At 41.0% G+C, this 22,454-nt stretch overlaps 1 protein-coding gene across 13 annotated transcripts in view; it reads right to left on the bottom strand.

Annotated features, from left to right (window-relative positions):
• The window catches only part of THRB (thyroid hormone receptor beta), a 355,917-nt gene that overhangs the window by 16,361 nt on the left and 317,102 nt on the right, over nucleotides 1-22,454 (bottom strand). For all 13 annotated transcript variants that reach the window (XM_019655737.1, XM_019655727.1, XM_019655729.1 and 10 more), the window contains 3 exons: nucleotides 14,331-14,431; nucleotides 8,963-9,110; nucleotides 5,921-6,126 (listed from right to left, as the gene is read on the bottom strand). In XM_019655737.1, coding sequence (XP_019511282.1) covers nucleotides 5,921-6,126; nucleotides 8,963-9,110; nucleotides 14,331-14,431 — 455 coding nt within the window. The remainder of the gene's footprint in view (nucleotides 1-5,920; nucleotides 6,127-8,962; nucleotides 9,111-14,330; nucleotides 14,432-22,454) is intronic.

Here is a 22,454-nt window from a genome sequence, read left to right as displayed (position 1 = left end):
GGCCAGTGACAAGACTGTCACCTTGGTGCTCAGCTTCATTGTGCGTCAGAATCCCGGCTTGCTGGGCTCCACCCTGGGGGTTCCTGACTCAGTAGGTTAGGGGCGGAGCCTAGGCATCCTCATTTCTAACGGGTTCCCGGAGCGTGCTGATGCGGCTCGCCTGGGACCACACTTGGAGAACCGCTGGATTAGCCGTAACCACATCCAGCTCAGCGGAAACCAGTTACCATGTTTCTTCCCACAGCTCCCCTGTTACTGCTCACATCTAATTTTTAGCAGGAAGAAAAGCAAAGAATGATGCTTTTACTCTCTTGTTGCCAGGGCATGAAGATCGACAGGAGCAGCCCATGCCCTCCCAGGGCGGTAGGAGCCATGGTTGCCGGGGAAAGCTGTTAAATATATTACGTAACAAACTCTGGCAGTATTGACCTTTTTTGAATTGTCCAGCAGGTTCTTCTGTTTATTTTATTTTACTTTTTTAATTGTTTGTTTTGGGCGCAGTGAGTAGACGGGAAAGAAGTCTGGTTTTTGTCGTGTTTTCACAACCAATGGTGATCTTTTGGGGCAACTGTTGGCGTGGCCAGCTCATGGAAGGCTCCTGTTCTGTTGGCTGTCTGGATGCAGATGGAATTGATGGAATAATCACGTGTACAGCTTTCTTCTCTTTCTTTTTCACATGGACTGAGATAAGGGAAAAGGCACATCAGTTCCTCCTTGGGGCATTGGTGCTTCTTGAATCCTTCAGACCTCCTTGGTGGTCTTTATAATTACTCTCACCCTGAAAATGAGGCTCATCTCACCTGCCTTATCTACATTACAACTCTGCTATGAAGAGTAACTGATAAAAGGAACATGGACACACGTTAAAAAAAGGTAGGGAGTCACACACACACACACACACACACACACGCACACACACACACACACACACACACACTTTTGGCCTGTTTGAACCCAAACATCTTCCTATTGAACACTGATAGATCTAAAATCTAATTGTATTTAAATGGTATTCGGTGTCCTTTGAAATGTCAGTGGGTTAATACTGATGTTCATTTCCATTCAATATATGGGTTAGTGGGGCATTAAAATCACCACCCGTGACACCCCTAAAGATGTGAAAAAAGGAGAGAGCAATAGTGATTAAAGATCCCTGAGCCTCAGGACATTACTACGGGCTCTCCCTTTTCCTGGGACAATCAGGGACAAGATGGTGAGGGTAGTGGTGGTAGAAATGATGGATGGATATAGTAACCACTTATGTGGTTGCTAATTATATGCCAAGTGCCTATATAGATTACCTTTATATCATTTGGTAAGGGCATAAATGCTGCTGAGCCTTAGAGAGGCGAAGTAACACTCCCAGAGTCACGTAATTAAAAAGCATCAGAGACAAGCATTGAACTCAGGCTATCTGATTTCCATCTCCATGTGCATAACCACTAAACTACCCTGCCTTCTTCTGATGTAGTTATAATCATTTTGGGTGACAGAAGTCTTCCTGACTTGATTGCATGTGTCTTATGACCTGTCCAGACAGTGCACACATGGCCAAATCACTCATCCTGTCTGATCCTATGCTTCTTTTCCGAGGCTATCCCAACCGAGAGAATGTGTGAAATCAGGCAGTAGCTCTGCCAGGAGAAAAGCAGGGCCGGCTTGTCCTAGTTCTGATGCTTACATTTTATACTTGGGTGGAAAATCCACCCAACGCCATGCCTTCGCATGTGAACAAAGGGAGCAGATTAATAACACAATGTCAGCAGACAACGATGTTGCTGGTAGGGGGCTTACTCCAAACCAAATGTCTCATTGCCTCTGGGAGGTGTAGAAGTGAGGTACCCTTGGTGGAGAGACACTTCTTTCCCTTGTTTGGCTTCAGAAGCCTCTTATTCCACATTCTACTTTTCATCATCACTGTCAACACACACAAATTGTTGGTGATTAAATGGGGCACTTCTGTACCATCAGAGAATTGAGTGGATTGGAGAAAACTAGAAAATTATATCATTTAAATGCTTTTGGAAACAGTTTTGAAGAGTGGCTTTAGAACTAGAAAATCCGCATGGCTTTTACAGAAGTTCCTGTTTGCCAATGACTCTTATTTTCTCAGCACAAATAGAGATTTGAAACCCAGGTCAAACCACCCGTCTCTATTTATGACCTGAGTCCTGGTCTTGGGGTAGAAAATGATGATGAAGCGCCTCCTTTTGAGGAATAAGTTACTTACCCATTCCAGATAAATGAATACTTCTAGCTTTTATGACAACATATCATTTTACTCCCTTATGATGTATTATTAATACTATGCTATTATTAACATAACAGGGCTCCTCAAATTCTTTTTCAGAGCAAGATGGGCCATCATCACATAAAAATAAATGAAATAATATGCAGAGCAGTGCTGCAAGCAAAAATAAGGGGTATCAGCTACGCAGGAGGCACACATCCTAATGTGTAGAAGCCTATTCAGGACATAGATACCATTTAGCAAAGCAGTCTTTGAAGATTCCTAATGTTCTTGCAGGAAAATTCCGCACTCAAGAGAGTGAAATTTTCATCGTGAACATAAATACTCAATTGAGGTCATCCTCTTGCAAGGAGTATTTGTAAATATGTAACCTGGCTGAGACACAGGGCTTAGCTGTACTGTCTCTGAGGGTGGGCTGGTAGAACTGTATGTTCTGTTTAACAAATATTTATTAAGTTCTGTTCTGGTTATCGATTGTTACATAACAAACTACCCCAAAATTCAGTGGCTTAAAAACAACAAAGTTTTACTCGTCCCAGAGTTCTGCGGATTGATGGGCTCAGCTGGGTGGTTGTCGCTTGGGTTCCCTCCTACAGCTATCATCGAATGGCAGCAAAGGCTGATGTCACCTGAAGGCTTCTTCACTCACATTTCTGGTGCCTGGGCTGGTTGAGAATCTCTTCATGTGTTCTTTTCACAGAGATAGCTTGTGTTTCCTCACAGCATGGCGGCCTTAGGGTGGTTGAGTTGGACTTTTTTTTAAACATGGCAGTTGGCTTCTCTCAGGGAGACTAGGAGGCTTCCCTCTTCAAGATAACCAAGTGGAAACTGCAAGACTTCTTATGACTCAGCCTTAGAAGTCACTCTGCCCAAATCCATTGTTTAAAGGAATCATAGGCCCGCCCAGTTCAAGGCGGGAGAGGAACAGACTTTACCTCTCCATGGGACAGAATGGGCTGTGTATACAGGGAGGAATGAATCTAATGGCAGCCATCTTGGAGAAAAGCTACCACAAATTTCTACCACACATGTGATAGGCATTGGTGAAAAAGCTGAATGGAACATGGCCCTTCCCCTGAGGAGATGCGAGGTGATAGAAGAGGACTGGCTGACAGAAATGAAGTGCACTGTAGAGACAAATGGGACAGTGGAGACATTCTGATCTCCCCCCTCTAAGAAAAAAATTGCCTGAAGAAGTGGTCACTTGTATTTGGATCAGGAGGGGCAATTTCTTGAGCAGATCAAGGATCTACAAAATATACATTTCATGTCAGCTTCACAGGGGGAATAGGAGATGGATGGGTAAAACAGCTGCTCTTTGTAAATGTTACCTTCCTGAAGAAAGCCCTATTGTGCCTTGATAATCTCATGGTCCTGACAAAAACACTAATGGCAAATCATGCTGTGCCACACCTTCTTTGGTTCTTTCTATAGATGATCTGGCTGATAAAACCTGTTAGGAGCCTTGGAGTTAAAGGTGCAGACTTTGCTGCTTTTAAATGACTAGAAATTGTGCTCTATTTGCTGAAGAGATCATGAGGAATAAAGAGGTCTGATTATATTTTACCTTATAGAGTTGGTTTCTCAGCTTTCAGACACAGCTCAGATGTTACCTCGTCAGAGAGGTCTTTTCTGACCACCCGGTTTAAAGAGGTGAAGTCTATCCCCACTTCCAATTCACAATCACTTTGTCCCATCACCATGTTTATTTCCCTCATTGCATTTACCGCTACCTGCATTTGCCTTGTTTGTTGAACCTTTACTGTCTGTCTCCCTCCGCTGGAATATGGCTGAGTTTTCCCACTTCCTGGCATGTAGTAGCTGCTCAATAATACATGTTTTCTAAATAAAAGAACAAATCTTTAAGTCTGGAAAGAAGCACTGTAAAGACCACTGAATTGGTTAGTTATAGTGGTATCCATTCTCTTTTGGGAGTAAAGAAAATAGAGGTATAGAATTTCCCAGGGGAAGTACAGGATGTGCCCCAAATCTCCCACCTTACTTGGAATTCAGCTTGGTCTCTGTGCATGGCAGTGACAGGCCTGAAAGTGGTTTCCTCAATGTCCTTTTATGGCTGACACATTCGGGGAAAGGACAGATTTAGGATCAGGGTTGGACAGGACTCTATCTTGCTATGCCCCAAATATATTGGGTTAGAATTGATCTATCTATCCAGAATTAGTGTTTTCTAATTGCCTGGGTGATATACCAGGGTGGGGCTGAGGATGCAGATCAAGGCAGTAAGAGGCAGCCCCTCCAAAGATGTGTCTTTCGAAAAGGGTTTGTGTAGGTGGCCAAGTTCATGGTGTACTGGTTTAGAGCATGGGTCCTGCAGCTGGGCTGCATCCATCAGCACCACTTACTAGCTGTGGGAGCTCAGGTAACCTTCCTTAACCTTTCTGCCTCAGTTCCTTCCTCTGTAAAACAGAGATATTAACGACATCTACCTACAGGGTTGGGAATAGTACCTGGCATTTGGTAAGGGCCATGCAGCATGTTTGCTAACACTATTGTTGGTAGAAGCCATCCACAGAGTGTGTTGGAACCCACTCCTTACAACGTGAAAGTGTTTGAAGGCAGGTGCATTACAGGTAAGCTTTCTCTTTCTAAATTTTTCCTTTAAGGTTGTTGTACTGTTTTCACGAAGAAAAACCCATTCCATTATAATGGTGACGGTGACGTACAAAGATAATCATGTCACTAAATCTTCTTGTTCAGGCGGGAAGGTACTCTGTGTACCCTGGAGATACAAATAAACCCATAGCAGGTCTGAAGCCGGGGCTCCGTGAGATGCTCATAAAAGGTTCTTGTCAAACCAAGAGCAGTATCTGTGAGGTCCAATCCAGCTGGTGGTGGGATGGGTGGTCCGTCTGGTGAGGTGGGCAGAGGGCCTGGACTTGGAACCCCAAGACCTGAGTCGCTTTACAGTAGTTTGATCTTGAGTGAGCCACTTAAGGCCTTGGGCTTGGTTTGCATATTTGTAAAGTGGGGAGAGTAATCCCAGCCTACCTCAAAGCACTGTGAGGTCCAAAGGAGAAAGACGTGGGAGGGACGTTCACAGTGGCTAGTTTTTATAAAAACACCAAACATCAATATTCCAAGGGTCTTGAAAGGCCTGTTTTCTCGGCACAGCCCCTGCCCCCATCCCTATTCCCTGTTCCCATTGTCTTCCTGGACTTGAGATCATGTATTTTAAGCTAAACATTTTGAATTCTACTGACATAAAAATGCATTTGAGATATGGGACACTTCACTCTAGGGGTTACTCTAAAGGGAATATTTTGGAGACATTTTAGCGGACTAAGTATGTATATACATGGTTATCTGAGGGTAGAAATGGGTATAAAAAGGGAAAGTTGGCAGGCAAAGAATTTTACTAATTGATGCAGGGCTGGCCTTACTAACAGCAACAGCAAACAGATCATGTGGCCATAGAAACTGCTATGAAATTCAGTGACCTGCAAGTAGTAGATGATGGGAGTGACCTTTGTTCTCAGACAGGCTTGGATTCAGATACTGGCTCTGCAAGTCACCTAACTCCTCAGAGCTGCAGTTTCCCGATCAGTAAGATGGGGCGGGAACCCCAGCATCCCAGGGCGTGAGGACTAAACGAATCCAGGTAGAAAGCGCCGGCATGCAGCGATATTCAGCTATGTATGGGAGCCTCACCAGGAATTTCCGTTTCTGCTTCCAGTGGCTGCCTTGGGCATTGGTGGCCACGTGGGCTTCGGTGACGGTTTTGATGAGCTCCCATTCCTCGTCGGTGGGCTCTGGCTTGTGCCCGATGGATTTCTGCAGCTCTTCCCGCCGTCTCTTCTCCCGGTTCTCCTCAATCAGCTTCCGCTTTGCCAGCCGCTTGCTGTCATCCAGTACCACTGGGAGAGGGACAGGGAGACAAAGCACACAGATACTCCCCAGGCACATGGCAGACTGCGTGTCCCGGGGCCTCAGGGGCGGGGACCACTGATGCATAGATGGCTCAGTGAGGCCTACCGGGTGGGTCACACTGGGGTATTTTCTACCGTTGGTGGCAAATGCCACTGACCAGCCACGGTCCAACATAAGCTCTAGTGTCAAACTTCCAATGCCTAGCCAGCTTTTCAAAACAAAGCCCTGGGGTGGTTGGACCCTGGGCGTCCCCATTCCATAGAAGGTGGCCACACATAAGGATGAACCCACAGGTTCCCAGAAGAGCCGTGTCTAGCCAATGATCTGAATTCACTCTCAGGGTTTCTGTAACTTCCCTCCTGCTTCAAAATAGCTCCTAGTAAGGAGAACTTTCCTACTAAGAGAAATTAGTTGGGGATGTTGAAGAAAAGTTTTGAAGCGATGCATGGGGAGCCTGATGATCTCTTCCTCAGAAAAAGGACTCTAACGCTTCATTAGTTCCCTTAAGGAATAATTGGAATATGGCTAGGTTTCACAGGTACGCATTTTGCGTTACTCTCTACCTGGTCAGCCCTTACTGGTGGTTAAGGAGCCCAGGCTTTGTAACCTAGAAAGACCTGCATTTGAATCCTGACCCTACCACATTCTAGCTGTGTGACCTCTGGCAAATTACTTAGGCTCTCTGAGCTTACATTTCTTCCTACATAAAATAGGATCAATAATAATCCACTTCACAGGGTATTCAATGTGATAACAAACCACAAGTGCTTAGTAAATGTAGCCATGATTTTTTTATCATTTATGCAAAAGGGAAGTAAGAAGCGCAGGTAACAAGAAACCTATACTTCCGTGGTCATTTCCAAAACAAAACCATTTCACCAGACTCTTAGTAATTATCAGTGGAATGGAAAGGCTGAGGTTTTACACCACCGAGTGACAGTCTTTTAGCACTGGAAGGGACCTTAGATATTATCTAGTCCAACTCCTTCCTTTCACAGAGGTGGAAGTTGACCCAGAGAGATCACGACTTGCCTAAGGCCACACAGCAAGTTCATGGCAGAGCCCAGGCAAGACCCAGACTCCTGACTCCAGCTCTATAACATCATTGTCCTAGGGCCATTTCTTGATGAAGGTTTTGACCTGGTAGGAAAAGAAAAAAAGCAAACATAGCAGGAGGCAGAGAACCAAAGGAGCTCAGCTAGTCCACAAACAGAGTAAGAAAACCCCAGGTCATCTAGATTTGATTGAATCACCAAAGTCAGGGGAACATGGACAAATGTGGGAAATATGAATGACCTTGTTCATTTTAGTTCACTCATTAAAGGAAGAGAAAGGCAGCTATACTCACAGCCCCATTTCCCAAACTCCACCACGGATGGTTGCACCTGACATACATTATCTAATTTAATCCTAAAAACAACCTGCAAAGTAGGTGATACTTTCACAGAAGGGAAATCAGATGTTCAATCGGATGGTCACACAGCTAGTCGGGGGACAGATCTGGACTCCCGACAGTTTTTGTGATTATAAAGCCTGAGCTCTTATAATACTTCATAAGCAAGTCAAGCCCACTCCAAATTAATTTCCACCCAGTCTAGATTAACATGAAGGTTTTTAACCTCATAAACATTCATATCTGTAACTTCTCAATAAAACAATGAAATGGATACTGACTAAAAAGTTATTTATAGTGAGACTTCTAAGTATTTGATTCTATGTCCATCATTTTTACATATCCTTTTCTGGCATATTGTTGGCAAGGGTTAAAAAGCCTTTAAAAGAACATGTTCAGTCAGCGGTGGGATTAACCCAGGATTTCCAGCCAAACGCCTGAACACAACTCTCCTCCTTTTTAAAGACTTCCCATTCCGTCTTTTTAAATGGGCAAACCAGGACATTCAACAGATATTTTTGTTCTAGCTGAGAGAACCCTGTTTGCCACATAAATGTAAGCCATGATTATTTCATTTTTCACGGGGGAAAAATCCTCAATGCATTCTTTTTTTTCTTTCCTTTATTCTCTCTCTCTCTCTTTTTTTTTTTTAAAACTCAAAGTTGGAATCCTTCATTGATGTGCAAAATGTTTATGCCAGTAGAAATCATTAACCCTGATGCCTGGCCAAAGGGAGGCCACACATTCGGCATGACATGATTCTTACTTTATTATTAGATTAATTGACGTGACTGGTGTAAATCCCTTGCCCAGTGTGGGGAGAAAAGACCCCAACAGTGGCTAATCTCACCACCATATGCTGCGGCACTTTGAAAAACTGGATAGGACAACTTCAGCTTGGAATGTTTTTAAGGCTAAAAATATAACAAACAACCAACTGCAGGATGACTCATGCAATAGCACTCAACTTCACATTCTTCAGAAATTTCTGAACATGATGTTTTCTGCCAGTGCCCTGTCTCCCAAAATAGCCACAAAATAAATTCCTGTCTCTGCTTCTGAAATAATATTAGGACTCGCCCATGAGGCTCTGGCCATGTGAACGTTGTGTGTAAAAGTACGTCTTATCAACATGGATGGACGAGACCTCTCCTTTGGACGCCCCGTGGCAATCAGAGTATTGCTAACAGCTTTGCAACTGTGATAAGGCTAATTTAACCTCACTCATCATTTGGACCCCTTGAGAGTTAGGCGCTGGTAAGGGGGACCCAGGGGGGTAGGTAGCATTCCCAGCTATGGCTATGGGAATGCTAGGTGTCTTCCCTTTGCCCACATGGGTTCTTGATTGCTTTTCTGCCTGCTTGATCTCCTTGAACCAAACCCTTCCCCAATCAACACCGTTTGAATATAAAGCAAAGAAGAGTACTTACAATCTGTTGCCATGCCAACGTAGATGCATTTTTTAAAGCGACATTCCTGGCACTGATTTCGTGTAACTTTGTCTATGACACATTTTCCTTCATATTTACAGGAATAGGATGGATGGAGATTTTTCTGAATGGTTCGTCTAAAGAAACCCTACATGAAAAAAGACCCAAGACAACAGTTTCTTATTTTCTAGAAATAAATGAATCCAGGATTTTGCGTCCACGTAACTGTGATGGATTGTTTTGGACCTTACCTGTGTATGGGCCTGCAGCTCTACTTAACCAAGTATAGGACAACTGGCCCAAAGTGAATCTAAAGAATTCTAAATTGCAGCTGAAGGAGATATCACAGGACTACAGAGTCAATGACTTTTTGGCTTTTTTTTTCCAAGGAAAAGAGGTTAATGGGAAAAATCTAGTGTTTGTTTATATTTTTTCTAAACATTGAGTAATATAAATTATATTATTTCATTTCAGAGAGTGCCATAATTGTGTGGCTACATTAATCTATTATATGAAGAGATTTGCTATACTTTAAACTGGAGAATAAAAGAGCTAGATACTTGCAGTGCTTTATTCATTCATAATTTAATCATTTAGTAATTAAATGGAAGTAACTGTCTAGAGATTTCATTTAATTCTTGTTTGTGACTCTTCAGATTGTCTAGACCAGTTCAGATAGCCCTTGAAATAATAGTGCTTGGGGAGTACAAAATTTCACGTTCTCTACCAAATTTTTTCCCCATAGCTCATTGCATTGGGGTTTTTTACCTTTCATAGCACTCTTTTTCTCCAGTATCCATAGATATATATACCATAAAGTTCAATATGTTTCTCCCTATTTTAAGGCAGAGTGCCACTGTAAAATTTTCTGAGGATACTATTTAATTCCAGGTATAGGTGGCTTGTAGGACATTCTCAAGAGTATGTTACACTAGAACCTTTTTGGACATGATGCTTAAGTCTTGACATCTATACTTCTGTTTTATAGGAATTAATAATGGTAGATGGCACTTATTGTGAGGGGCACACTGCAAAGTGCTGTAGGCACACTCCATATCCTTCTCTCTCTTCTGCAACCATAGGAATTAGGCACTCTTAATGTCTCCATTGTAGGGATTAAAAAAACTAAGCCTGAGCCAGGTTAAATCATTTCCCCCAAATCACATGGTAAGTACATGTTGGAACTTGCCTGGAACCCAGGAGTTGGACTCCAAATCTAATTCACGTAATTGCTTATACGATATAAATTGAATCCAATTTTACTGTGTCATTTAAATGTTTTAGATGAACAAATTATAAATAGTCCCCTCCTACCCCCAAAGAGAAAAATAAACAAACCCCTTCATTTTAGCAGAATAGCAAGGCAAAACAAATTTGAAGGATGTTCTGTACTAAAGTTTAAAGGGGACCTCTAACTTTGTTTTGTATGCGGTGGGACTGAAATGCCAGCTGACCTAGATTAAGTCCAAATTTTAATTATCCCATTTCACTTTCCTTGGCTTTGATTATGTACACATACCACTTGCATATTCCTCACTCAGACACAAGAGCTCGTCCTTATAATGAAAAAGTCAAAGGTAGGATTTTATATTGGGCACAGAGGAATAAAATAGAAAAATAACAGCAATAACTGAAACTAATGGACTTGATTTTAGGGCATGTGTGCAAAACCCTTATTATCATTTCTGTTGTTCAAGCTTTAACAGAGAAACTGTCATATTATATTTGGATCTTGCATCCTCAAACACTTGAGTCCACTAGTTTGAATGGTTCACTAAATCACACATGGGGCAGCTGTTGGACATGTTGGCAGTGTTTCCTTGGGTATTTATTCAAGGTGGGCAAATCCTGCCAAAGCCTGAATGTCAGGGCATTCCACAGTGTGAAAAATAAGCTTCCCTGTGAATCTCCTTCCTCTACCCCTGTTACTCTCTGTCCAATCCACCCTTCAAGGGTTACCCCTGCCTGGAGGGAAAACAAACCCGAAGATTCCAGGCAGAAGACATATGGCATTAACAGGGAAGTGAGGGGCTGGGTAGCCTACCTCCTTCTGGAGGAGGCAAAACTTCCCCAGGGGTGGAAATACCAAAGTCCACGGCCTCCAGTGGGAATGCTGGCTGCTGCTATGAGGATGAGACAGTTGTGACTCTATCTGAATTTGGGGAGACCCTTTTCTCGCCCATACTCTGACATTGACTCATGTACTGGGGGGTGGGGAGCATACTGAAGAGTCAGACAACATTAAGGAGAGAATGAGGTATGATATACCAGACACAGGGGTAACATTCATTTCTCCAAAAAGGCTACTCTGTGAATTTTTAAATGGAATGAATGAAATAATGTATACTTTGCTTATTTTGAAAATGTATGGAGGTAGCAGACTCCACTGTTCATTGTGCCATCTTTTCTGTGGCATATCTCTGATGACTTTTCTTGGGCATGTCATGGACCAAGTCCCTTTTAAGATGTTGGTCTCCCTGAAGCTATAATAAAAACATATTTTGACATGTGATGAGGGACCACTCTATTTGAGTACACGTAAAGATGCTAGGTCCCTTAATTTTAAAAAGTGACAAAAATTAAGTTCTGGAAGTGAACTTGGATAGGAAATATTTAACATAGTCTACTTATAAAAAGTGTTTTTAGAGGTGATGTGACAAAAAGGATGTCGCAGGGACTGATTAAGGACATATATTCCATTGACGATTTATTGGTGAATGGAGGTTTTGCTTTTATAAATCAACACCAGAAGTGTTTCCCTGCCTTTTGAGAAGAACTGGATGCATTTCTTAGTGGTCTGAGATGATGCACTAATCAGTGTGATATGGAGCTAAGTGTCACCCTCCTACTTCAATATTTGGGCAACTGTTCAAAAAGCTTTCAGTCTTTCTTTATCTATCTATCTATCTATCTATCTATCTATCTATCTATCTATCTATATTTTTAAGCTGAGCCATCCTGCCACCTGTTGGCAGCTCAGCGGCTGCTCAGCTCGGGCTGGGACTCGAACCGCTGTTGCTCAGAGCTCAAACTCTTGAGCGAGCTCTTAACCAAATGAGCCACTTGGCCGGCCCTCTATTTTTAAAAACGATTTATTGTGGAGCAGTATCAACATTCTTTCTACAAAGGATGCACAAAAACTGGCCTATCCCAACAGACAAAACACCTTCAAAAGATTTCCACTGTCTTCAGGGTAGTATGGGCAAAGAAGATTCTCCTTACACACATTGCAAGTATGGGGCAGCAATATTTTTAAATTGCAGGTTTGATAAATAATGCATGAAGCGTAACCTTTTTCAACTTTGGCCACACTTAAAAAACTGTGTTTCATTTGAAAAAAGTCGTTTGTCTTTTTCCAAGATACTTTGTCCTCAATTAAACAATCTGAATAACGACACTAGGAAGGCTTCTTCTTGATTTTATAATTGAGACAACCCTAGAAACAGGGTTCTGATCTGAGACGAAGGCACAGAGGCTGAGGAATCTAGTTTTATGCTCCATGAGTTCTTGTTTTGAGTAAACCTCTGTTGAAGCAGGCCCCAAACATCCTATGTTTTGGGGGAAAAGAGGCTATGGATTTCTTGATCACCATGAAGATATGTAAGGCAGGGACATGGGTTAATATGCTTGATTCTCCTTTTGTTTAAGTCAATTAAGTCCTCTCTGCAGGGCACATTCAGTCCTTAGAGTCATTCGGGGAGTTGAGTATTGAATAGAATTTTCATTATAGTTTTTCCCAGAATTCAAAATTTACCAGTAGAAATTGATGTGAAAGAATCTCAGTGTTGCATAATCAGGTTGGTAAAGCCTTATGAATTGGGGTTAATTTAGAAAAAAGGCCCACTTGAATTACTGAGCTTTTGGAATGAGAGAATGTATTTAAAGCAATGCAGTTTTACTACTTTCAAATCAAGCCAATAAAACAATGCTCTAAAGAGAGAGTCTACAAGTCCCTCAATTAATAGGTAGCCAAGATTTATTTGTAATTGGTTCCGTTAAACTTCTTAAGACATTATTTTCATAGATGTAATAGCAAGCCTTAGCCCAATCTTTGTAAAAGGTTAAAAATTCCAGATCAAAAGGGTCTGATGAATAAAAACATATTACCTCACATTCCAAAAGTCAGTCTTGCAGATATAAGGCCTTGGGACCTTACAAATGACTGCTTTCCAATGGGTGTATCATCTTTTAGCAGGCTTTTAAGCAAGCTTCTGCTTTTAGCGGGCTTCTGCTAAGTGTTTCTTAATTTCATGCACAAAAAGTAGGGAATTTGCATGGAAAATAATTCCACTAGAGAAATGGGGCACTTTAGTTTGAAACTGAGCTAATGCGTTGATTTTTGGGGTTTAGGGTAAAAGGTTAGGAGGAGGGGAAATGGGGGAGAGGAGGTAAGTTGAGTGATGGAGAGAAGACTGAATTGATTTTATAAATTTTAATACAATTTTTTGCTTTAGGGCTTACATCTTGTGATAATTTAGTTTTAAATGTAAAAGGCAAATAAAACATTTAACAAGGAAAAATTTAAAAAGTCTTTCCCTGACTCATGCACTTCCTTATTTATAAAACATTAGTTGAACACTGTGTATAGCACTGGGTTAGGCTTTATCTACATTTAGAGTAGACTTTATTTTCTAGGCTAGGTTGTTGGACCAAAAGCTATTTTCCAGAAAGCTCATCTAAATTTTGATGATGAAGGTTGAAAGTAGGCAAATTTAGGCTCACTTTTGGGAAATGAACTGACTGTTGATCACTGGTGCATTTTCGTCAAGTATCTTCTGAAGATGGGTTTGCAGAGCATAAAATTAGCTGATAAATGACCAGCATTTACTTACTGACTCTGGGCTGTGCAGAAAGCCATTTGGATAATTTCAGAGCATAATTGACTCTAAGTAGTCTCAAAGGTTTTCCCTAATGAACCCCTTAAAAGTGAACATATTCACTCAGGTTATCAGTGGCAGACAGTCTGGGGTAGAGTGAACTCTGTCTTTTCAAATACTGGGGATAGAACAGGAGGAGAAATGGTTATTTCTTGGGATGATAACATGTTATAAAATATCTATTTATTTGAAAACGCAAAGTGAGAATTCTATTAATTTCTCTTTATTTTATTAATTATCTCCCTATGTAAAAAAACAGACATCACACTCTCCCCAGATTTAATTTCATTATTTTTGATTTGGAAAAAAAAATTTAGTTCTTGAACATGACAAAAAATGAAGAGGACAACCAGACACCTGTATGATCACAGGCCACGAATGTTGGAATTGGGTTTTAATTTGAACTTAAACTTAATGTTGCATTCTGGTGGGATCCTGGGAGGGGACTGGAGCTGGCTGAGCTCTGAGCTCAGTGTCCCCGGTGCAATTACCTTGCAGCCTTCGCATGTGATGCAGCGGTAGTGATACCCGGTAGCTTTGTCACCACACACCACACATAGCTCGTCCTTGTCTAAGTAACTGGGGATGTACCCTGTGAAGGAGGAAAAAGAGGAATATGAGATGTCATGTTAAACTCAAAGACACCATAGCTAGGAGGAGGATAAGGAGAGGGCGGGAGATAAGGTGGGTGAGGAAGGAGGCAAGGCTGAATTGTTTTATACATTCTAATATAATTTTTGCATTAGGGTTCACATCTCACGACCATTTCCTTTAAAATATACAAGGTAAATAAAACATTTAACAAGAAAAAATTAAAAAAAATTTTCCCTGACTGAATATACTTCCCCAGGTACATATTTAGTATCTTATCTCACATGTCCAGTGCTAATATTAGGCCCAGGATCTCAGAAAGCCTTAGAAATAGGTGTGAACACTTTTGCTGTGCAGGTGGGAACAGACCTGAAGGCGGTTGGAGCCAAGGAATCAGGCAGATGAGCCAGGATTTGAGACACCTGCAGGGCTCGGGGTGCCCAACAACACAATTTCTTTCATGAGGTTCATTTCAGACCTTGTTCTTAGGAGGCTCGATCTACTTTGGAATCAAGGCACCATGTAAGTAAATTCAGAAAACTATAGCCAGAAAGGTCTTGGGAGATCACCAAGTACTCATGAGGTGAACAGGCCTTCAGGAGCTTGGCCTTCCCGAGGGTCACCCTTGAAATTAATAGCAGAGACTAAAACCTAGATCTTCTGAGGTCTAGTCCTCCACTGTAAGTCATGCTGGTCTTTTTTTTTTTTTTTAAATACGCAGTTTATTCTAAGTAGAATGAATAAGGCCACCTAAAAAAAACTCCAGTAAACTTGTGATATTATTATAATATGCAACCCAATAATGCGAGGTAGTGTGAAATAATAGAGGTTCGATTTATTAAGAAAGAAAGAAAATCCAACCATGGCAACTCTCTTTCTAGTGCACTGTTAGTTCAAATTCCTTGACCCAGGAAGCTAACGTTTAAAAACAAAACCAGACTACCGCCCACCTGTCTTTGCCTCTTTCCCTTCACTTGTAGATGATGCCCAAACACAAGAAACTGATTCAGAAGAGCAAATTCCGTTTCATGTGTCTCAACAGTGTACCACAGAAGCATGTGTTTTAATAAGATCACCAAATCCAAACAAGGTCTGATTTGTCGGGATGTGAAGAATGGAGAAGCTGAGAAAACAAAGTCATTCTTATTCCTAGTCATAGTCCCTTATGAAGTTCTTTGACTCAATAAACTCTTATCGGTTTCAATAAAGATTAGCCAGGTTGAAATGACAGGTCACTCACTATATGTTTTACCATGACATTTTCATGGATCTTTGGCTAAACTAGGTCACTGAAAGCTTACTTTTCAGAAAATAAAGCCAGAAAGAAAACAGAAAAACATGAAGCCTTTTCACAATTTCTTAGAAATTACTTTGCTTAGGCTTTATTTCAGAAAAATGTCCCTTCTTGGGAGAGAGATAAATGACTTCATAGTGAGATTTGGTCATGTATAGAATTATCTTTTTAAATATCACAGCTTTTCTTGGTTTACTTCTGCATCATGGAAACCATGAGTCATCTGTTGAGTTCACTTCAAGAGTTTTAAAACTCTCATCAGACATTTAAAAAAACCCCTGGAATTCTGGGAGGAATCTGGGCAGGAAAAAAAGGGGCCTGTAATGATTTATATGTTCATTCAAAAATTCATTTATTGATGAATTCAGAAAACATTATTTAACATCTACTATGTGCTTAGCACTGTGCTTGTTGCTGAGAATATAAAGACAAATAATAAATGGTTTCTTCCTTTGAGAAACATATGTGTAAGCAACCGAGTCTTGTATTTCCAGTTCTGGTCATTTCTCAATGAGAGAAAAAAAAGGTGAAAATGAAGGAAAGAACACGAAATATGCTCAACACCATTGCAAGGAAATGCAAACCCAAAACACAATGAGACACCACTTAACACCCTCTAGGATGGTTATAATAAAAATGACAGAAAATAACAAATGATGGTGAGAATATAGAGCAATTGGAACCCTCATATACTGCTGGTCGGAATTTAAAATGTGCTTTGGAAAACTGTTGGCAGTTCCTCAAAAGGTTACACATAAAGTTACATATAACCCAGCAATTCCAGTCCTTGGTTTATACCCAAGAGAACGAAAAACATATGTTCATACAAAAAACTTGTACATGAATGCTCAAAGCAGCATTATTCATAATATCCAAAAGGTGGAAACAACCCAAATGTCCAGCCAATGATGAATGGATAAACAAAATGTGATATAGTCATACAACAGAATAGTATTCAGCCATAAAAAGGAATCAAGTGCTGTTACATGCTACAATATGGATGAATCCTGAAAACATTATGGTAAATGAAATAAGCCAGACATGAAAGGCCACAAATTGTATGATTCCATTTATATGAAATATGTAGAATAGGCAATCATAGACACAGAAAGTAGATTAGTGTTTGCTAAGGCCTGGAGGGAGGGGAGGATGAGGAGTGACTGCTGAAGAGTACAAAGTTTCTTTTAGGGTAATGAAAATGATCTGCAATTGTATAGCATCGATGGCTGCACAACTCTGTGAATACATGAAAAACCATTGAGGGCCAGCCGAGTGGCTCAGTTGGTTAAGAGTTAGCTTAAGAGTGTGAGCGCTGAGCAACAGGGCTGCCGGTTTGATTCCCACATGGGCCAGTGAGCTGCGCCCGAGCTGAGCTGCCAGCAGGTGGCAGGATGGCTCATCTGGTGAGAGCATGTGCTCCCAACAACAAGACTGCCTGTTCAATGGTGGGCTATGCCTACCCGCAACTAAGACTGAACTCAGCACCTTGAGCTGAGCTGCCTCCCGGATGGCTCAGTGGATACAGCGTGTGCTCTTAACAACAAGCCTGCTGGTTCGACTCCTGCATGGGATGGTGGCTACGCCCACCCACAACTAAGATTGAACATAGCAACTTGAGCTTAGGGGCCACAAATTGCCGTTGGGCAGCCAGATGGAGACTGGCGCCCTCCACAACTAAGATTGAAGGACAACAACTTGGTTGGTCCCCCCTCCTCAATTCCCCAACACTATTCCCCTTCCCCAATTCCCCAATTTTAAAAAAGAAAGATCTTAAATAAACAACCTAACTTAAAAAGAAAAAAAGCCATCGAATGAAAAATCATTGTTTTGTATGGGACGTATTTGGTATGTTTTGGATGTGTGAATTTTGTGGCATGTGAAATATGTCTCAATAAAGCTGTTATTAAAAAACAAAGAGATGAAGGAAATAAAAGATGTTCCATTCAACAAACACTTATATAGGTACACAATGTGCCAAGCAGTGTGCCAAGGATCTAAAGATGACTAAGGGTTAATTCTTGGGGAAGCGTCAGCGTAGTGGGGAAAACAGGCAATAAGAGATGGTCCATGTCTCATGTGATAAGCGCTGGGACAGGGCTATGTCCAGAGTCACAAAGGGGAAATCTTTGAGAAGCTTTCCTTCCTACCCCGCAAGTCCAGGTTGGGTGCTCTCATATTTCCTTGTGCTTCCCCAATAGTAGCCTTTTATTATCTGCATTATAACTACCTATGAATTGTTCCCTCCCTTAGACCATAATCTCTGATTCGCTATTAGTCTGTGTAGTTCCAGTTAGAGGGCAGGGATCCTATCGTTCATGCTGAAACCCTGATGTCTAGCATTTGGTTCCTTTGATGGATGGCATCACAGTGTTTCAAGATCTGTGCCATCGGCTAATGGCAAGAAACACAAGGGAGGAGGAGGGTTATATTTGGAACCCACAGATGGGAAGGATTGAAGGCTGGAGGTGTGCCTGCCAAGGTCAACAATCTTGGCAAGGGTTGCTGAAAGGGGTGATAATGCAGATATTTGGTCCAAACTTCTGGTCTAATGAAAACTGCATTAGAAAGTTTGAATTTTCCTTTTTTTTTTTTTTTAAAGATTTTATTGGAGAATTGGGGGATGGGAACAGCGCTGGGGAATTGGGGGAAGGGGAACAGACAAGTTGCTGTCCTTGTTCTTCAGTCTAGTTCTGGAGGACGTTGCTTCACTGGCCCTTGTTGGTATTAGCATTGCGTTCTTTCCAGGTGAGGCAGGTCACTTGCCGGCCATTGGACAGCTGCTCACGGCAGCTCACGGTGGCTTATGCCAGCCGCTGGCAACTCACACCAGCTGCCAGCCACTCCCGGTAGCTCGTGGCAGCCCACTGCAGCAGAGGCTTCAGCCTACGCCATTGCTGGCGACTCACAGCAGCCCAGATCCAGGTCGAGCTGTTGTTCACTGTCTTAGTTGTAGAGGGCGAAGTGTCACTGGCCCTCATGTGGGATCCAAATCCAAGCCCTGCTGCTCAGAGCTGGCATCACAAGCCAGCTCTTAACCAACATGCCACTCAGCCAGGCCAGAAAGTTTGAGTTTTGGTAAAGAAACCAAGATTCCACTCAAATTAAAACTAAGAGATCCAGATTCAAGCTCATCCAAGACCTAGTGATCTGGGGAGATGCAAACTCCCTAGTCAACTTGATTTAGTCCTAATTTTTTTGACTCCACTCTGATCACTAGGTTTAATACAGTGAGACAGGACTAAGGAGAGCTTCAGGGCAATACAATTGCCCCACAATACAGAAATGAACATCACTATGTCCAGGCCAGTTTGATTAAGATGCCATCACCAAAAGTGGGAATTTGAGGCCTGAATTTTATACACCTTGCTCAGCTTTTTACTTTGGGCTATACAAATCACTCTCCATTACACTCAGTAGAATCTTTGCATGCTGGTTAGGATTCACTTTTTTATTTATTTATTTATTTATTTATTTTTAGGATTCACTTTTACATGATGGTAAACCCCAAATCCCAAGGTGGCATACCACTGTCTTCCAGGTAACTGATGGCGCTGTGGCCCAAATTTAATAAGAAATACTAACAAAATTTACAGAAAAGCTCATTAGGCATTGATGCGTTCCAAACACAATTTTGCAGAGTACATCCATATGAAGAAATGACATAAAAATTTCCAACAAGGCTCTGTATCCAGAGAACTAACTAGTTATCAAATGTGTAGAACTGGGGAGCAGTTTATAGTGAAAATGGTCAGATACTCTGGACTTAACTAACATTTACCAAGGGACTTCAGTGACCAGTCTTTATGAATCCAAAACAATGTATTAGTTCCTTACAAAGTCTAGTTCATTATAGAAAAATTGAAAGATGTAAGCTAGCAAAACACAAATTAACCTATCAATTCTTCACCACAGTGATAACCACTGTAGCATTTTGGTATGTCTTCATCTTAGATTAGTATGTGTGACTGTGTGTGTAGGTGGGCATTGAAACACATACTTATATAACACAAAGTAACTTTTAAACGACAAAGTAACCCACTTATTAAAACACGCACCTTCTTGGAAAAGGCAGATGGAATATACATATTAATGTATATTAATGTTGTCAGGAACGCTAGATCTTAACATCTTATACACAGAGGTTATACACAGTTGATCAGAGGTAAAGTAAGACTTTTGAGTTCTTGGCATCAAATGCAGATGGCAGAGATAAAAGAGAAAGAGGTACAAGTCATTTACTTCTAATCTCACGATGGGGAAGCAATTGCAAGATAGTTGGACACTGTGTTGCCTTGGGAGGGCCAGAGAACATTAACCAGAGTTAGAAAAATGCAAGTCCCTCACCATATCTCACTCTACTTCACCATGACCTGCCTGCTTTATCCTTTGGGGTTGGCAGTAGGACCCTGAAGATTTTCCTCCTCCCTGTAGCTCAGCAATTTATGTAGATGGTTGAACTGTTTGATCTTTAAGGTTCTTGTGAAACTGGGATCCCATGATAATTTAATCTGTGAGTGGAATGGGCTCCTTCTGTTTTCTGACTGCTAGTGTGATGGATGCTTTGTTTTGCTTTCTTACTTCTCTTAAATTATCTTGGAGGATGGATGAATAAGTGATTAAATATGTCTTTAGTTAAATCATTGAAACTGCTACAGAAACATCCATTTAAGTTGGTAGCAGTTACTTACATGAGCATACTAGTACGCCCCATCCATCTTTTTCTTTTCTCTAAAACATTCCTTGGATCCATCTTATTTACAAAAAAAAGTCATCACAGGCAATGGAACATCAATCATTATACCGCGGTCCATTATTCATCATCAAATAATTTCCATCAGAGAGTAACATCCCACACATGATGAATAGATATTATAGGTGGGGATTCTCTTAAGGTTACTGAGTATACTTGACAACGTGTTAACCAATTCTTCTAGAGAACTTAACCATTTCTTGCTCTCCTAATTCAGTGTCTCCATCTTTTTTCTTTTCTCATGATCACCAAATGAGTCACATGCTGGCAATATGCCCAACTAAGAAAAAATGCATGTGTAGTGCTAGTTCAATTGCCAGGAGTGGACACTAAATGGATGTCAGTATTGGGTTCTGCCTTGAAACAAATATGAGAAACACAACCCTGGAAGTCACAATGCTCATCTGAGAATTGTATCTGCCAGTTGTATCAGGTGACTTCAAAAGAAGCATGGTTAATAATGCCCCAGAAAACAATTAAGATCCATAACGATATGTGATAGCCCAAGGATAATATCTTTTCCCCAGCCTTTATATACTCAAATGTATCATTTTTTAGACTAATAAACTATGCTGCCACTTATCAAGAATATTATTATGAAAGGAAACTCCATCTGTTGGTTCAACAAAGGACTTGGAGTCTTTTTTTTTAGCTGACACTTGGCAATGTCTGATTAATTTGTAAGTATTATCCTGCATATAAAACAGATTGATGTAGTAAAATGTTACTAACATTTTTTAACCTTTTTTGTTAGCAGCTATATTAAGGTATAATTCACTTACCATACAATTCAATGGCTTTCAATATTTTCACAGAGTTGTGAAATCATTACCATAATCAATTTTAGAAGAGTTTCATCATACTCAAATGAAACCCTCTGCCTTTATGTCTCCCCCATTCCTCCTATCCTCTCACTACCCACTCTCCCTTAGGCAACCACTAATTTAATTTATGTTTCTCTATAGATTTGCCTATCCTGGAAATTTCATATAAATAAAATCATACAAAATGTGGTCTTTTGAGACTGGCTTTCCACTTTGCATAATGTTTTCAATTTATGCATGTTTTGACTAACATTAAAAAAAAACTTGATTCTCAAAGGGACTTAGTATATAGGAGGGGAAAGTTTTGTACATTTGCACTGGAAATCGTGCAACAGGCAGTAAGCTTAGCTTTTTGGTTTGCACTAGATTCAAGGCTTTCCTGTGTATGTGTAAAATCAGAAGGCTGGCTAGTTTAATTCTAATTCTTTTGAGTGAATTATAATAGCATCTCAAGTCCTAGGAGAAAAAACACTGGCACCTCTTGTCACCTTGGCAGACATAGTCCTTAGGGAATAGATTATAACAGGGGCCTGCAAACTTTTGAGACAGAACGTACCCAAAGAGCCGCATGTGGCTTGTGAGCCACAGTTTCCTGATCCCTGGATTAGAACATAAGGCAGATTAATCTTTTTTTTCCTTTGGATTTTATTTTATTTTTAATTTTTATTTATTTCTTATTATTAGTTTCAGGTGTATAGAACAATGCAATAGTTATCCTTTTCACCCCTCACAAAGTAACAACCCCCCTCCCCCCATCCACTACCTTCCCACCCCCGATATCATGCTTATCTATTACAATTCCATTGACTCCTTTCCCACACTGTGCTCCACGTCCTGTGACTATATGTATATATAATTATAGTTGACATACAATATTATTCAACATCAGCTTCAGAAATACAGTACTGTGGTCAGGCCTCTACACCGTCTATGAAGTGGTCTCCCTAACAAGACATGAGTCCATCTGGCCCCCTAAAAAATATTTACATTATTGATTATATTCCCCAAACTGTCTTTTCTATCCCTGAGGCAATATTGTAGTTACAAATTTATATTGTCTTGTCCCTTCCCCTTCTCCTTCATCCCCACTTGCTCCCAACTAGTAACCCTCAGTTTTTCCTCTGTGTCTCTGAGACTATTTCTGTTTACATTTCTC

This window comes from Hipposideros armiger, unplaced genomic scaffold (genome assembly GCF_001890085.2).
Source record: "Hipposideros armiger isolate ML-2016 unplaced genomic scaffold, ASM189008v1 scaffold_245, whole genome shotgun sequence".
Taxonomy (NCBI): domain Eukaryota; kingdom Metazoa; phylum Chordata; class Mammalia; order Chiroptera; family Hipposideridae; genus Hipposideros; species Hipposideros armiger.
The sequence above is the reverse complement of the archived record's forward strand: the minus strand, read 5'-3'. Positions and strand labels throughout refer to the sequence as shown.